Source organism: Macaca mulatta, chromosome 20 (genome assembly GCF_049350105.2).
Source record: "Macaca mulatta isolate MMU2019108-1 chromosome 20, T2T-MMU8v2.0, whole genome shotgun sequence".
NCBI lineage: Eukaryota > Metazoa > Chordata > Mammalia > Primates > Cercopithecidae > Macaca > Macaca mulatta.
Genome location: NC_133425.1, coordinates 68,912,699 through 68,930,276, shown reverse-complemented (window position 1 = coordinate 68,930,276; position 17,578 = coordinate 68,912,699). Strand labels below are relative to the sequence as shown.

Genomic DNA, 17,578 nt, shown 5'->3' with positions numbered 1-17,578 from the left:
TGCATTAAAAATATATAGTGAGAATTCAAATACATAACAACATTAGCATATAATTTAGAAGAGGGTAGCACTTTGGGAGGCCGAGGCAGGTGGATTGCTTGAGCCCAGGAGTCTGAGAACAGCTTGGGCAACATGGCAAAATCACATTTCTACAAAAAAATTAGCCAGACATAGTGGTGCACCCCTGCAGTCCCAGGTACTCGGGAGGCTGAGGTGGGAGGATCACCTGAGCCTGGGAGAGATCAAGGCTGCAGTGAGTGGTGTCCACGCCAAGCACTCCAGCCTGGGTGATGTAGTGAGACCCTGCCTCAAAAAAAAAAAAAAAAAAAAAAAAAAAAAAAGAGGGTAAATGTGGTTAAATGAGGTTATTCTAAGACTCTTGTATCTTCAACAGAAATACTTGAAGGTGGTGGCTGAAGAAAATAAGACCCTTCCTAGTCTATTAACACACTATTTAGTCAAGTGATTACATGGATCAAATTTCCACTAGGCTTTGTTCAACTGTACTTTAGTAAACAACAGCCAATACAAAAGAAACCATTGATCCAAAATATAAACATAAAGGTAAACTTTCTTTTTAAGGAATAACATTTGGGAGAAATTTGCTTTTATAGATTTGAAGTAAGAAATGATGGCTGGCAAGGGCTCATTTGAGGGAGGAAGGCAAGTTGAGAGGGATGGAATTGGGTTTAAGATTGAGCTGGAGGGTAGAAAGGAAGATTTTGGACAGAAAAAAGAAAGAAGGAAGCAAAGGAAAGTTCAGAGGAGAAACAAGGACGATGGCCAAATGCAAGGCTTTCTTCTTCTACAGTGAGAAATCATCATTAATTTGTTTAAAACAGGATTATTTTGGTTGGGTGCGTTGGCTCATGCCTGTAATCCCAGCATTTTGGGAGGCCAAGGCAGGTGGATCACCTGAGGTCAGGAGTTCAAGACCAGGCTGACCAACATGGTGAAACCTTGTCTCTACTAAAAAATACAAAAATTAGCTGGGTGTGGTGGCACACGCCTGTAATCCCAGCTACTTGGGAGGCTGAGGCAGGAGAATTGCTTGAACCGGGGAGGTAGAGGTTGCAGTGAGCAGAGATTGTGCCACTGCACTCCAGCCTGGGCGACAAGGGTGAAACTCCAACTGAAAAAACAAAACAAAACAACAACAACAACAAGCAGAATCAGATGTAGTTGAAGTGCACTTTTTTGGTTAGATTTTTGAAACAAAAATTTTAAGAGATAACAGGCTTTTCAAGAGGACAGAGAAGACCTGAGCAGGAAGGGAAATTAGAGATCATCAAGGGATGAGATAAGGAAACTTTGGCCCAGAGGGTATATGACAAATTCATAGCTTCACAGATTAATCTTTGAGTTTCCAGACTGACAGGTGTATTTCTCACTTCCTGTCCTGTCTCCCATTATAGCTGGTTCTGTGATTTTTTTTCTTGTCCAACATCCCTTTATTTTCCCATCCTTGATTCTTGCTCTGTGCAATACCTCTTCTTCCAGGAGTAAGCAGGTGATTCAGAACTGACCAGTCACAGAATGGCATCCCCCTGGCCAAGGGGACTGGTTCAGAACAGGCACACGGCGCTCTCCAGTGACAGTGAAAGCCAGCACTGTGGCCAAAATGGTGTTTAACGAAGCACTCCTTTCCAGCTGGGTTTGGATCTGGGCGAGTCTAAGCCAGAACTTTCGGGGTCTCTCATGTGGAGGGCATCAGTCAGAGACCAGAAGCAGCACAGGTGAGCCAAGAGATGCAGGCAAAGAACTTTGCATGGGTGTTTATAGTTTTCCTGCGTGGGAATGAACAACCAGCAAACTGATTGTCCCATACTTAACAGCTACAGACTGAATAAAATAGAAACATAACTCCCTGAGAACTCTAGAGACTAAAAACAAATTAGGCAGTTTTTAAAGGGGCTGTTGAAACTTGGAATAAGAGAGTTGTATAAAGTGAATCCTTTTCCTCTTTTTTTGTGGCTTTACACTGAAGATAGTCATGGCAGTGGTAGTGGCTGGTGGCCACACCACAATGGAAAAACCCACCAACCGGGCCGGCACGCCTGTCATCCCAGCACTTTCAGAGGCCAAGGTGGGAGGGTCACCTGAGGTCAGGAGTTCAACACCATCCTGGCCAACATAGTGAAACTCTGTCTCTCCTAAAAATACGAAAATTAGCCGGGCATGGTGGTGCACGTCTGTAGTCCCAGCTACTCGGGAGGCTGAGGCAGGAGAATGGTTTGAACCTGGGAGGCAGAGGTTGCAGTGAGCCAAGATCGCGCCATTGCATTCCAGTCTAGGCGACTAAGCAAAACTCTGTCTCAAAAAAAAAAAAAAAAAAAAGAAAGAAAAAAAAAGAAAAGCCCACCAATCTTCATTCTAGAGGAGCCACAGAAAGAAGTCCTGGAACATTCAGAGCCTCCAGAGAGTGAAGGGGAAACCCCAGAAAGGAGAGAGAGCCAGAGAAGAGGAACCCCAAATTTTCTGTATCAGCAGCCTAAATCTCTGGCTGGCTGACTCTTGAACTGTGTGTGGGGCAAACTGAAAACAATTTGTGATTAAGGTTTAAAGAATGGAACTGACATCTTAGTCACTGACCCGCTGCAGATGCAAAAGACCAAAACTTGATCCAACCAAGCTAATTGTCTGTTAAACCTAAAGCATCAACATTCTTCGGAGAATTATAATACTATACAGAGTCTGCAACATAACATCCAAAAATTGCAGGATGTGATACAAAATTACTTGTTATATGAAGAGTCAGGAAACTCTGACAAATTCTCAAAGGAAAAGACAGTCAACTATGCCAACCCCGAGGTGACTCAGATGGAGGAACTGTCAGACAAGAACTATATGCAGCTGTTATAACTATGATCAGTACGGCAGAAGGAAATCCAAGCAGATAAATTGAAAAATTTAAAAAGAACCAAGCGGAAATTTTAAAAGTAAAAAATACAGTATCTGAAGTAAGAATTCAGGAAGGAACAAGCCATGAATTTTCATATATGTGAGCAAATAAATTTTTTTTTAACATTTTTGGAATTGGGTTTTCTGTCTTTCTTTCTTCCTTAAAAAAAAAAAAAAAAAAAAGACAGGATCTTGCTGTGTTGTCCAGGCTGGATTCGAACTCCTGAGCTCATGCAATCCTCCTGTCTCAGCCTCCTGAGTAGCTGGGACTATAGGTGCACACCACCACAGATGGCCTGAATTGAGTCTTCTATTTCTTGCAGTTTAAAGATTCCTGACGATATATCCACTTGAGACTATGCTTTTGCTAACGTTAGTGTTGGCTGCTAGGCAACTGCTTAGAGCCTTGCTACTCAGAGTGTGACCTAAGAGCCAGCAGCATGAATGTGACCTGGGACTTGTTAGAAATAGAGTCTCATGCCCCAGCCCAGACCTACTGAATTGGAACCTCTCTGCATATTAACAGGATCCCTGGGTGATTTGCATGCATATTCAGATTTGAAAAGCTGATACAGAGAAAATCAGAATCACCAGCAGATTTCATTTTATAGGATAAACAGTTAAAGAGCAGTAGGCTATTAGATGGAAGGAAATCTTCTGATTAGAAAGGTAAAAACAGGCCGGGTGCGGTGGCTCATGCCTGTAATCCTAGCACTTTGGGAGGCCAAGGTGGATGGATCACATGAGGTTAGGAGTTCAAGACTAATCTGGCCAACATGGTGAAATCCTGTCTCTACTAAAAATACAAACATTAGCCGGACATGGTGGTGGGTGCCTGTAATCCCAGCTACTCAGTAAGCTGAGACAGGAGAAGCGCTTGAACCCAGGAGGTGAAGGTTGCAGTGAGCTGAGATCACGCACTGCACTCCAGCCTGGGTGACAGAGTGAGACTTATATCAAAAAAAAAAAAAAAAAAAAAAAAAAGATTAAAACAATCCACAAAAGAAATAAAAATGATTGGCCAGGCACAGTGGCTCATACCTGTAATTCCAGCACTTTGGGAGGCTGAGGTGGGTGGATGACCTGAGGTCAGGAGTTTGAGACCAGCCTGGCCAACATGGCGAAACCCTGTTTCTACTAAAAATACAAAAATTAGCCGGGAGTGGTGGCGGGCGCCTATCATCCCAGTTACTCGGGAGGCTGAGGCAGGAGAATCGCTTGAACCCAGGAAGCGGAGGTTGCAGTGAGCCAAGATCAAGCCACTGTACTCCAGTTTGGATGACAGAGCAAGATTCTGTCTCAAAATAAAAACATATCCACACACAAAACAAATATTTTTGAGCACCCTTCCGCCAGGTGGGAGACTCATTAAGTGATCAAAACAGACAAAAGCCTCAGCCTTCATGAGGCTTATATTTTGCAGGGGCAGGTAGGCAGACAAAAACCACATAAAAACCTATGGTATGTGAGATGGTGATGAGTGCTAAGAGACAGGGAAGGGGCTAAGAAGTGGGCTTTTTTTTTGTTGTTGGTGTTTGTTTGTTTTGTTTTTGCTTTTGTCTTACTCAATTTTAAATACAGTGGCCAGAGAAGGGCTTGCTGGGATGTTTAAATAAAATCCTGAAGAGGAGTTCAATGACCAACCAGCATTTTTTTTTTTTAAAGGTTCACCTCACTAACAATTCAAGAAATGCAAATCCAAGCAATAAAAATAATCAGTTGTTCACCCATCGAATCTAATCAGCAAGGATTACAAGGAATGCTAAAACCTATAGCCTGTGAGGTTGGGGGTAAAATACACACCTTTCAACCCCGGAATGACATGTTTAGAAATGTAGCCTAAGGAAATAAGCATGGATGTGTGCAAAGATTCAGCTCTAAGTGAGACATTTTTGGTCTCTCCACTATGATTTCCTTCCATGGATATTAAACTAATTTGGCAACAAGCAAGAAAAACAGAAAAATACACTTTATGTTTCTGCAAACTGTGTCCCCTTCTTCATCCTGTTTCCAGAACCAGAAGACCAGGGGGTGTGATGATGGAACTACCATGTAGTTACACAGTACCACAGCAAAGATGGGTGAGACAGCTGGGGACAAGGGAAGAAAGGAGAGCCCTAGTCTGGGAACGATTTAGGAGGGGGACTCCCTCACAGGGCTCCTGGTTGGTCATGGGATTGAAGGTGCAGAAGCAGCAGAGTCAGGGTGACTCTGGGAATTGGGCCTGGGAGCTAGAAGAAGGGTTGGGGAGGAATATAGGGCCAGGAAGAGGTCTGGGAGGAAGGCAGCATAGATGATGAGCTTGATGTGGGCTGTGTTGAGTTACCAGTGTCCGAGGGACAACCTGAAGAAGTGTCAGGAGCCGTGGATGGACTAAGGGCTTGGGAGGCAGTGCAAGAACCAGGGAAAAGAGTGCCTGCTTTGGAGTTGGACAAATTGGGCCTGCCCCAACTGCCTTCTGGCCACGTGACCTTGGGTGCATCGCTGAACTGTGCTGCATTCCAGCTTCCTCATCTCCAAAATGATGGTGATGATCATGTCTCCCTCAGCAGGTGTTGTCAACACTGGAGGTAGAAGGTGATGGGATCTATTCAGAGTTCCCAGAAGGGAGTGTCACAGAGCAGGAATTCAGTACACCGTAGCTGTTAGATGTTAAACATTGCTTTAGCTCTTTTTCATGTGGCTCCTGCCTTTCTCTCCTCCCTCTTTTGGGCCGTCCCTCTGCCTGGAATGCCCTTCACTTTGCTTTGGAATTTGCAAGCTTTTCCTACCCCCCTCCTCTTCCTCCAACCCATTATGTATGATCAGGTAAACATGAAGTAACGCATGGGATGGGGGTCAGCCTTAGACCGAGCAGGAAGAGACAAAGGTTGAGGCTGGGAACCTGCAGAGTGACTAAGGATGGGTGGAGGCGGGTCCAGAAAGAAGTCAGGGAGAAGGAGGAAAGCCAGAAAGGGTGGACCAGGATGCTAGGAAAGAAGAGCGATCCAAGGAGGGTATGATCCACAGTGTGAAGCTCATGTAGGAGGACATCAAGCAAGTCAAGGCCTGACCCATGCCCATTAGATCTGGAAATGGAGAGGCTGGAGCCTTGGATTTGAGGGAGTGGTGGAGACAGGAATCAGGGTAGGAAAGGGGGAGGCAGGAATGAGGGGTGAGGAGGCAAAGCCAGCAAGTGGTGACAAGTATGAAGGGAACGAGAGAAAAGGGGTGCTCGTCGGGGGCACCAGGGTTGAAGGAAGTTTTGTTTTTTTTTTTCATTTTAAAGGTGGGTGATTCTTGAGAACATCTTTAAAGGCTGTGAGAAGAGCTGAAGCCAGAGCAGGGAGGTGTGCTGACGGTTTAAGACACAGAGCAATCCTTCTGATGAGGAAGCAGGAAGGTCTTTAGTCCTTCCCTTTCACCTTGGCACTCGCCCTGGAATTTTCTTTCACTTCCTGAGAACACATCTAGTCTCAGCAGTTTTTCTTGAGCTTGAGTGTTTTCAGACCAGACAACCACATTAGTCCAAGAGTCTCAAGAAGTCCCCCCAGGGAACATGATTGATTATGTTTTGTGCTAAGCTCAAATGATACACAAGCCTGTTTCCAAATGGATGACCGTGATAAGGTCCTTATCACCTCATCCAAGGTCAACAAAGCACATGCAAAAGTACCTGCCCTGAATCCAGTAGTGGGGTCTGGGGTCAGGGGCTGGGCGGGGGGGAGGTGCTCAGGTGACAGCAACTTGAACTGAGAGTAAAATAGGAAAATCCACATGCTCCTACTTAAAAGTTTCAACAGATTCCAGATGGAGACACCAGTGATGGAGTCAGTGGGTATAATTTGAGGTTAACTGTGCTGCAAATAGTCTTTCTTTTAATGATGAATGAAATGTTGTCTTTTAAAAGCAAACTTGGGAAGATAACTTCTGCATAGATTATCCTGAACTTATGCCACATAAGAAATTGACTTTGTTTAATGGCAAAAATAATGGCTGAAACACACAGGTACTCAAATTCTCCCTCCTGGCTTCACGTACAAAATCACCTAGGAGAGGCAGGGATCAGTCCTGGTAATTTTTTCTTAGGGACCCCTTTTTCTTCTCAGCCTGAGATGTCATAGATTTCCTTCAGGTCAGTATCAGGCATCCCAAATCTGTGCCTAGTTCTGTGTGCTTAGATCCTGCTCCTTCCTGAGCTTTCCCTGGTTGAGACCCCTGCACACCAATTTCTCTGCCCTTACGTCTGCCCAGCCACTGTCACTGTCTTTCACTCACCAACTTGGGCCAGTCTTTACCGTGTCCGGAGACGGGTTATAGCTTCACCCTCAGGACTCGTGGCTGCCACACCAGCTGGTCACAGCCCTCAGCCAGGATCACCACTGTGGGGGCTCCTTTAGCCACTCTGCTCTTCCAGTGCCACAGGGGGCAGTGAGGCGACTGCTATGCTTGGCAGACCGACAAACTGCTGGCACTTGCCTGCGAGGATAAGCTCATGCCGAAGCATCTTCCTTGACGGTTGCCAAGGGTATGCTCCTGATTGGACACATGGGCTCATTGGCTTTGGGGCTTCCTGGGAACACATCTTGAATATTAGCCTATTCGGCACCATCCTGGGTCCTGCAGGGGGTGGTGGAAGGAGCAAGGGCTATGGCCAGACCCAACTGGGTGAGGTCCTGGATCTGTGTCTTCCCATCTCTGAACCTCACAGGGCGACACGATTGTGTATGACGCAGGCTCAGCACTTCACATACAATCAGCATTCAACAAGCATTGGTCCCTTTCCTCCTGCCTTCTGTCCCACCACATGATCCCAACATGATCAGGTTAATTTCCTGGAAGGGGAATGCACCAGGCTGCCTTCCGCTTCGGTCTCCTGGCGAGCAGCAAGTGAGGGTTGTTACCTGCTTGTTTGATGCTTGAGATTTCTTCGGCGGGGGCTCCTCCTTAATGGGTCCCTGCTTTCCTTTTTTGACCTTCCGTTTCAGCTCATCCTCTTCCTTTTGTCGCTCCAGCTCCTGCTGTAGCTTCTTTTCTTGCATTTCCTTTGCCAGCCTCTCCTGCTCCCTTCATCAAACCAGGCAGAGAAAAAATAGTTCAGGGGCCCCCATGCCTCACCCCTCCGCTGCCTGGGACTTCCAGGGGGAGGGACATTGGGCAGAGCTTTCTTGAGCATAAAAAGAAAGAACAAAGCAAGCTGGATAAGTGGAAGGAAAGGAGAAAGGAAGAGAAGGAAAGAAAGAAAATATGACTCTCATCTATGTTTGAATGGTCATTCAGCAAGACTCTGATTCACTGAAAATCAACTAGGAGGAATTCTCCATTAATCTGTATTTCGAGTCCAATCTCCTCTCATAGGACAGTGAGAAAAAGGCTGAAAATAAGCACGATATTAGCACTTAAAAAAAGCAACTTTCAAAGATTGTTTTGGTATTAGTGCAGATGAGGCCTGCCTCCCATAGCTGAACATGTTTGCTGTTCAGACAATAAGACATTTTTTTTTTTTTTTTTGACAGAGTCTTGCTCTGTCACCCAGGCTGGAGTGCAGTGGTGCAATCAGCTCACTGCAACCTCTGCCTCCCGGGTTCAAGCGATTCTCCTGCCTAAGCCTCCTGAGTAGCTGGGATTACAGGTGTGTACCAACATGCCCAGGTAACTTTTGTATTTTTAGTAGAGACCGGGTTTCGCCATGTTGGCCAGGCTGGTCTCGAACTCCTGACCTCAGGTGATCCTCCTACCTTGGCCTCCCAAAGTGCTGAGATTACAGGCATGAGCCACTGCGCCCAGTCCGAAACAGTATTTTCAAAGCAGTCTCTATGGTGGCTAGCTTAGAGCCATGGTGCATAGTCTGAAAGCCGTGTTCCCCTCCTCCACCCTCTTCTCTTTCTGCTGTCATTCAGCTGCTCCTGCCCCTTCTGCTAACAGCAGAGAGTGGACCAAAGCCAAGCACCAAGCACAAACAAGTGAGGGAATAGCACTTCTGAAAATAGTTAACCCAGCTGTTTTCATCCAGGAATTCCTAATTGTTTCCGGTTGCCATGGCTCTCTGCCCACTGAAGCAAACTCATTTACTTCATGTGGTGTGTGTGTGTGTGTGTGTGGTGTGACACAAACAAATTGTTGCTGCACTTTGAGACTCAAATTTGCATTTTCCAGGTCTACTATGAGATGAATGTCTGAAAGCAACAGCCCTGGTGAAAAAGAGGAGTTTTTTCTAAAGTCTCAAAGCAAGGCTTTCTGTAAGTCTGGAGGACTGGGCATTTCTATAGTGGACCATGCTGCAGAAAGATTAGGGCACACCCGGCTGGGCGCTGTGGCTCACGCCTGTAATATCAGCACATTGGGAGGTTGAAGCAGGCGGATCACTTGAGCCCAGGAGTTTGAGACCAGCCTGGCCAACATGACGAAAACCTGTCTTTACAAAAAATACAACAAAATTAGCCGGGCATGGTGGTGTGAGGCAGGAGAATTGCTTGAACCCAGGAGGTGGAGGTTGCAGTGAACTGAGATTGCGCCACTTGAGGTGTGATGGAGGCACTCCAGCCTGGATGACAGAGCGAGAGTCCATCTCAAAAAAAAAAAAAAAAGATTAGGATGTACTGTAGGGGCAGGGAGGGCAAAAGCTGTTTCAGGTCAGTGGGAGAAGTGTGGAGCTGGAGGAGAGGAGAGAAGTGGGTAAATAGTAGGTGGGTATCTAGGCTCTGTACCTCCAGTGCCTGAAATCCTAGGGAGGAGGTAGGCAATAGAACCACTACCCCCCACCCCATCCCTGCAATCTTTGAAGATCTGAGGGCAGAAAGGACACATGATCCACTGTCCCCGTCCCTCTGAGATAGTCCTAAGTATCCTGGGCACTAGGAGGCATGCGGGGATCGAGTGGTTTCTGTGTGGTTCCCAGTGAGGGGTACAGAAAGTGGCTGAGGGTGTTGGCTTGTGAGCCTGCCCACGGTCCCAGGATCGAGGATCTGCCCAGGCCGAGGATCTCTCCCATGGCAGTTAGACCTCGGGGAATGGGCGGCACCACCCAAGGCCAAGAAGGGGACCCAGGCAGGGGGAGGAAGGGCTGAGATTTGGGGAGCAGTCACTATGCCCAGGTCAGGAGAGTGGACCCTGGATCACCAGCTGTGGACACTGAAGCACCGAGGCAGAGAGCACAGAGGCTGATAATCCACACCTGGGGGCGCTGGTCAGGAGGGTCAGCAGGGGCCCCAGGGCAGCGCAAAGGCCAGTGGCCCCTCTCTCAGGGCCGCCCGTGACATTACAGCCTGGTCTCAAATGCCCTCCAGTGGGAAGTAAGGACAGTGGGAGAAACCCTGAATGGTACAGCAACCAGCACCCTGGATGGGCGGGATGTGTCTTTCTGCTCCTTGCAGGTCACCTTCCAGGGCTTTCTGCAGCTACTGCTTCCCCCCTGGAAGATGGCTTGGGCTCACACCCCAGTCCTGGTCACTCTGTGGGGACGGTCCCGGGGGAATGGCTTCTGCTCTGGCCAGCCCTTGGCCCTGACCTCTTCTTCCGCTCCCGGAGCGCCTGCTGAATCCCCTGATTGAATGTGAGTTTCTCCTCCTCGGTCAGGGCATCATATTCTTCCTCATCCATGTTTTGGAGACGCTCCTTCTCTTTCTCAAGAGCTTCCTTGTGCTTGCGTTCTGTGAGGACCACAGAGACGGGAAGGTGAGGAAAAGTCCTTCCCACTCTCGCTAGCAGCCTAAGCAGGTGAAGGAGGGTCTTAGTGTGGGGCAGCTGGTGTGGCGCCTGGTCTGCCTCCTCCCTGGTTGCGGGGGTGTGGGGTCCCTTCATGAAAGCACTTCCACATTTGGGTTCTGTCTGCAGGTGGCTGAACAGTGGCCCCCAAAGATGCCCATATCAGATTACTCGGAACCTGTGACTGTGTTGTCTTCCATAGCAGAGAGACTCTGCAGATGTGATTAAATTAAGGATCTTGAGGTGGGCTGATTATCTTGGGGGGCCCAGTCTAATTATAAGGGTCCTTTCGAGGGAGGCAGGAGAGTCAGTCAGAGATGGTGATGATGTGATAGTAGGAGCAGGGGTCAGAGGGCTGCAAGGAAGGGGCCAGGAGCCAAGGAGTGCAGGAGGCCTCTAGAAGCCAGAAAAGACAAGAAAAAGGGGCTACCCGACAGCCAAAAAAGGAATGTGGCCCTGCTGAGAAAAATCTGGAGCAATGACCAGACATCCCTCAGCAGTCATCCAGCCTCCAGCTGCCCAGTTTTCCAGAAAGTTCATTTCTCCATAATGATCCACTTGAAAATAATTACCACTTCTCATTTTCCCCATGATCTTTGGAATGAAATTTCTCCTGGTTAAATTGTGGGCTCTTCTCCCCTAAATCATCTGCATTTGAAATGTCCTAAGATAGCATACAGTCATACTACTATTATATTAAAATCTCATGTTTGTTGAACATGTATGAACATGCTGGGCACTGGGGAAGGCACTTTACATGATCGCTTATTTAATCTCCACAATAGCCCTATAAGGGAGGAGTTATCATTCTTATCTGTGATTATCCCTTAATAAGTGGCAGGGAAAGATGTTAGGACTTCTGACCCCGGAAGTGTAAGACAATAAATTTCTGTGTTGTGTTAAGTAACCAAGTTTGTGGTTGCTATGGTGTAAATGTTTGTGTCCCCTTGAAATTCCCACGTTGAAACTGAATTCCCCAAGGAGATGGTATTAAGAAGGGCCTTAGGGACGTGACTAGGTCACAAGAATAGAGTCCTCATGGCTGGGATTAGTGGCCTTATAAGAGGCCTGAGGGAGCTTGTTTCAGGACTTAGTGAGATGCTTTCTGTGACCAGAAGGTGACCTCGCCAGACACTGTTTCTGTTGGTGCCTTGATCTTGGACTTGCCAGCCTCCAGAACTGTGAGAAATAAATGTCTGCTGTTGATAAGCGACCCAATCTATGAAATTTTGTTATGGCAGTCTGAACAGACTCAGACAGCGATCATTTGTCACAACTATGATAGAAGACTCATATACCACCCACTGACTTGACTCATTATGAGCATATGCCACTAATGGGCTCATGGTGACAGGGCCATTTGCACACCAAGGGGAATCCCCTTTGTGGCCCTACAGATTCCAGGTCCAGGCATGTGATTGACACTTAGGACAAAGGCACCAGCTTCTTCCTCACACCTCCCTAGCACAGCATTCTCACCATCATCCTTGCAAGTTTGAGCTGTGGACTCAGACACCTGCATTTGAGTTTCTTCCCTGCCACTTACCAAGGGATAATCACAGATAAGAATAGTAACATAGGGCCGTTGTAGAGATGAGATAAGCTATCATGTAAAGTGCTTTCCCCAGTGCCTGGTGTGTTCATAGATGTTCAATAAGCATGAGATTTTAATGTATTAATAGTGTGACCGTATGCCATATTAGGACATTTCAATTCAGATGATTTAGGGGACAGGAGCCCACAATTTAACTGGGAGAAATTTCATTCTGAAGATAAGTGGGAAAAGGAAAAGTGGTAATTATTTTCAAGTGGATCAGTATGGAGAAATGAGCTTTCTGGAAAACTGTGCAGCTGGAGGCTGGATGACTGCTGAGGGATGCCTGGTCACTGCTCCAGATTTTTCTCAGGATGAGACTATAAGGAAGCTGACTTTGAGTTCTGTTCAAGGACTGAGACAGCTCAGTGTTTGTAAGTATTTCCTTAATTGGAAAAGCATTATGAATTGAGTAGATTGTGCTAGAAGGGAGCAGCAAGCCCGAGTAAGGAAGGGCAGTTGTGTGGCTGGAGCTGAGGCTCCCAGGAGGTGGGGCTCTGACTCCCGTGGACAGCGCCACCCACCTCTGTCCCTCAACCCCTGCCCTGGGGGACCAAGATTTGCTGGACCTGCTTCTGACTACATTGGGAACTTAAGCTAACATTACTTGTATGCGTGTGTACCTATCTTTCAAGCAAATCTTTCGGTTATTAAATTTTTTCCCAGGCCATTGGTATAATGATAGGAAAAGCAACGGGTTTAGAATTAAAAGGACCCGGTTCTCCTACAAATTGGCAATGTGATTTGACACAAGACTTTTGCTATCTCTGAGCTATATTCTCCTTTTCTATAAAATGGGGACAAGATTCACAGGGTAATTGTGAGGATTAAATGCCCCAAAGTATACAAAATGTCTGCTACAGTGCCTGGTGTGCAGCAGGCTAAGGTGTAAAAGCACCGTGAGTTTTATAAGAAATGCACAGTTGGCTTAAACAAAACCAACAAGGAAATCAGTTGCTTCAGTCAGATCTGTAATGGCTGTAATTGCAGAAACCATGGAGGGGTACAGTGTGATGGGAGGGAAGCAGGAATGCACCTGCTGTCAGCAGAGTGTTCATCACAGAACCTCCCAACTAGCCACATGAGTCCCAGTTCCCTCCCAGCAAAGCAGAAATACAAACTCCTGGCCACCTTACAGGGCAGAGGTGAGGCGCCAATGGAATAGCAAATGTCAAAGTTTCATTTAAGCCCAATGGGAAGGTGGGAGGCCTTGCCTTCTTGCTCCTTTTTGGCTTTCTCCTGGGCCTTCATGGCTGCATAATCCTGGGCCATGTTGAGAACGTATATATGCTCCCGGCTGCCAATGGCCTTCAGCAGGCAGAGGAGGGCAGCCGCGGCATTCCGAGCAAAGAGAGTGTCGAGGCCATCAAACACCACTCCTCGGTAGCAGTCACTCAGCTGAAACCAGAGACCGCAAAGACAGTTACTACGGCCACAACCTCATTTGTTCTGTTTATGCTTTTACGGGGGCTGCAAAGGGTTCTGCAGACCTACTTGGCCCCGATGCAAGCACCATGCCTTTCTGCTTGCTAAATCCAAGGTGCTATCATAAAATAAAAGAGAAGAATAAAAGTGTTTAATCAGTCAGTCTTTTTTCTTTTTTTTTTTGAGACACAGTCTCCCTCGGTCACTCCAGCGCCCAGGCTAGAGTGCAGTGGCACAATCTTGGCTCACTGCAACCTCTGCCTCCCGGGTTCAGATGATTCTCCTGCCTCAGCCTCCCAAGTAGCTGGGATTACAGGTGCCCACCACCATGCCCGGCTAATTTTTGTATTTTTAGTAGAGACGGGGTTTCACCATGTTGACCAGGCTGGTCTCGAACTCCTGACCTCAGGTGATCCACCTGCTTCGGCCTCCCAAAGTGCTGGAATTACAGGTGTGAGCCACTGTGCCCAGCAGGATGGTTTTTATTGTACCTACTTGTAAAGGGTTTATTCTGTCTGTAGAAATAAATGAACAAACAAAAATGTTAAAGGGCCAGTCTGTGAAGATCCATGAGGTACACAAAAATGAGATGAAAAGGGAAAGATGTTCCCAAGCACAGAGTCACAGGCAGCAGGGGCAGCAGCGGATGGGCCTTTTGTATTTTTCTTAGTGGTCTTACTGCCTTGGAGTGTAATGATTTTGGTAACAGTAACCATTGGAGAACAGCCTCTGCCTTACTCAGTGTTACTCAGAGTGTAGCCGTAGACCAGCCACCAATGAATGAGCATTAGGTTTTCGATGACACAAGAAGCTTGTGTCAGAATGTAAATGACCTATATCACTAAACACACTATTTGGTTCAGCTGGCAACTGAACAAGTACCATGGCTACATCATTCCTTCTCTGCGGCTAAACTTTGTAGCAAGACTTTGTGGATGAAAGAAGCCCTGTAAGCTCCATGTGTCATCAGAGACCAGCACTTTGAGTAGCACAGCTCCACCGGCTGACTGTGGGGCCTTACCAGCGTTTCTCAGCCTTTACTCTGGGTATCTGAAACATTGGCACGCTTATGGGAACACCTTGTTCAAATCAGTTGAGAGTGATGTGCCTTTAATGTAGCAGCAGTGCAAATCTTCACATAAAAACTTTCTTGTGATGATATTCCTCCCCTTCTGGGAACCTCAAGTTAATTTTGTTGTATTTAAATGTGCAGTTAATATTGTGGCCCTAGTTGAAGACACAAAGCAAACACCCAGCTCCAGGACCTGGTAAGCAATGTAGCTGTGTCTGCAAACCATGAGCAGAAACAGGCTTCAGTGATACCCTCCTCAATCCTGCTGATCTTATTTTCTTGTCTTTAACTGTAGAATTCTTACGGAAAAAATTTAAAACTTGGAAAAGAGTGTTACTGTTTCTCTGACTTTAAAAGCAATATGTTACTGTAAAATAATTCAGAAATGTATAAAGAAGACTAAAATTCTATAATCCTGCTACCCAAAGATAACCAGTTAACATGTATTTTAAGTTTTTACTATGTGTGTAGTATACATTTATAAATATTTACATAGAATGTTACTATGTTTTAACCACTGTTTCCCAGTTACTTCCTTTTCACTTAGTAACACTGAAAATGTGTTTTGGAAGCAATTAACATAGCTCCAAATTCGCACTTTCAGAATGGCTCCACATTGTAAGTTTTAACACATCGCTCTGCTTCTGGTCATTAAAAAGTGTTTGTGTAGTCTTCTCCTCTCTGGTCCTTTAAGAAGGTGAATGGCCTCAGGCTGCAGACTGAGCCAGGGCCAGGGACTGACAAGAGCTGTCAGAGAGCTGCCGTGGTGGCTGATGGCCCAGAACCTCTGTCCGGTGCGCGGGGATGGTGTGTGAGCGCCAAGCCCTGCAGCTCTGTGCAGGCGGCATGGACCCACCTGTATCCGCTCGGCCAAGATCTGCACGAGAAGTTCATCCGGGAGCACACAGCTCATCAGCCCGGTCTCCCCTCCGACACTGGGACTGACACTGAGCCGGCGGTGGGTAGGTCCCGGCAGGAGAGGGCTGGAGGAAATCTGTTGAGTGGGAGAAGGATCAGGAGTTAGAATCCGGCCTTGTATCTCAACAACGCCTACACTTACCAGCCACAGGACCTTGGGAAGATCACATAATCTCTCATTTCCTCATCTGTACAATCGGAATTGCATTATAAAATGGAAGGATCCTGTCTACCTTAAAGAACCGCTGTAAGTTTCAAGTGGCAACAGTGTGGAAGGTACGTTGTTTGTGTACTGAACTGCATGCAGCTTTTCATTCATTCGACAGTTATTCACTGAGTACCCATCTTGCACCAGGCATGCTTAGGTACTAGGGATATAACAACAAACAACAGTGCTGCCCCTGGGGCCCTTTCATTCCAATGGAAGAGACAGAAAAGGCCACTTTCCTCCACAAATCAATACAATTTCAGAGAGTGATGAGTGCTAGGAAGGAAACAACCAGGTAATAAGGAACCATAACAGGGTTGGGGAATGACTCTGTAGAGAGGATGCTCATGTTACCCGGGTTATGTGAAAGAATGAGACAAGATCTTGGGAGCAGAGCCTTTCTGGGAGGGGACAGCAAGCACTTTCAACGCGTGTGTGCTTGGGGAATCTGGGGGGGAAACAGAGCCCAGTGGGGCTGGAACTGAGTGAGCAATGGGGAAGATAGCAGGTTTCAGGTTAAAGATACCACAAAGGCCGGGTGTGGTGGCTCACACCTGTAATCCCAGCACTTTGGGAGGCCGAGGAGGGCGGATCACGAGGTCAGGAGATCGAGACCATCCTGGCTAACATGGTGAAACCCTGTCTCTACTAAAAATACAAAAAAATTAGCCAGGCGTGGTGGTGGGCGCCTGTAGTCCCAGCTACTCGGGAGGCTGAGGCAGGAGAATGGTGTGAACCCAGGAGGTGGAGCTTGCAGTGAGCCAAGATCGCACCACTGCACTCCAGCCTGGGCAATAAAGTGAGACTCTGCCTCAAAAAAAAAAAAAAAAAAAAAAGACACCACACCGCCAGGACCAGAATATGCAGGGCCTTGTAGACCATGGTATTTTATTCCAAGTATTATGGGAAGTTGGTGTGTTTCAGCAGACAAATATTCTGATTTATATTTATGTTTATTTTATTTTATTTTCGAGATGGAGTCTCTGTCACCCAGGCTGGAGTGCAATGGCGCCACCTCAGCTCACAGCAACCTCCACCTCTCGGGTTTAAGTGATTCTCCCGCCTCAGCCTCCCAAGTAGCTGGAATTACAGGCGTGCACCACCACGCCTGGCTAATTTTTGTATTTTTAGTAGAGACGGGGTTTTGCCATGTTGGCCAGGCTGGTCTCGAACTCCTGACCTCAGGTGATCTGCCTCCCTTGGTCTCCCAAAGTGCTGGGATTACAGGCATGAGCCACTGCACCCAGCCTGATTTTTATTTTTAAAAGACCACCTTACCCATCACATGAGGTGACATGAGTCACAGGAAGACGTCACTGTGGTCAGGACAGGAGACGATGGCAACAGGGATGAGGATGGTGGTGGAGACGAGACGAAAATGGTGGTGGCAAGAAGCGGCTCATACAGGATGTGTTTTGGAAGTAGGGCCAGTAGGACTTCAGACGGAACGTAAAGAAAGAGGCATCAAAAAATGATTCCTTGAGTTTTGACCTTAGCAAGCTGGAAAACGGTGAAATTATTTATTGAGAAAGGAAAGACTGGGAGAAGAACAATTTTTGGGGAGCAGTGGAAGCAAGAATCACTTTTTGGATATAAACATTTTGAGATGCCTCTAAGCCCTTCGAGAGAGATTGAAAATGAATGTGGATACATGAACCTGCACTTGGGAAGAAATTCGAGCTGGCAATAGAATTTCGAGAGTCACAAACATGTTAAAGGTATTTAAATATTTAAGTAATGCAACTGACTGAGATCGCCTGCAAAGACAATGCAGGTA

The 17,578-nt window shown here is 46.8% G+C and overlaps 1 protein-coding gene across 1 annotated transcript in view; it reads right to left on the bottom strand.

The window, feature by feature from the left end:
- HYDIN (HYDIN axonemal central pair apparatus protein) overlaps nt 1-17,578 on the bottom strand; it is a 469,694-nt gene that overhangs the window by 113,144 nt on the left and 338,972 nt on the right. The window contains exons 44-47 of the mRNA XM_077984568.1: nt 15,532-15,669; nt 13,393-13,576; nt 10,388-10,529; nt 7,785-7,947 (exon numbers count right to left, since the gene is read on the bottom strand). Of these exons, the coding sequence (XP_077840694.1) occupies nt 7,785-7,947; nt 10,388-10,529; nt 13,393-13,576; nt 15,532-15,669 (627 nt within the window). The remainder of the gene's footprint in view (nt 1-7,784; nt 7,948-10,387; nt 10,530-13,392; nt 13,577-15,531; nt 15,670-17,578) is intronic.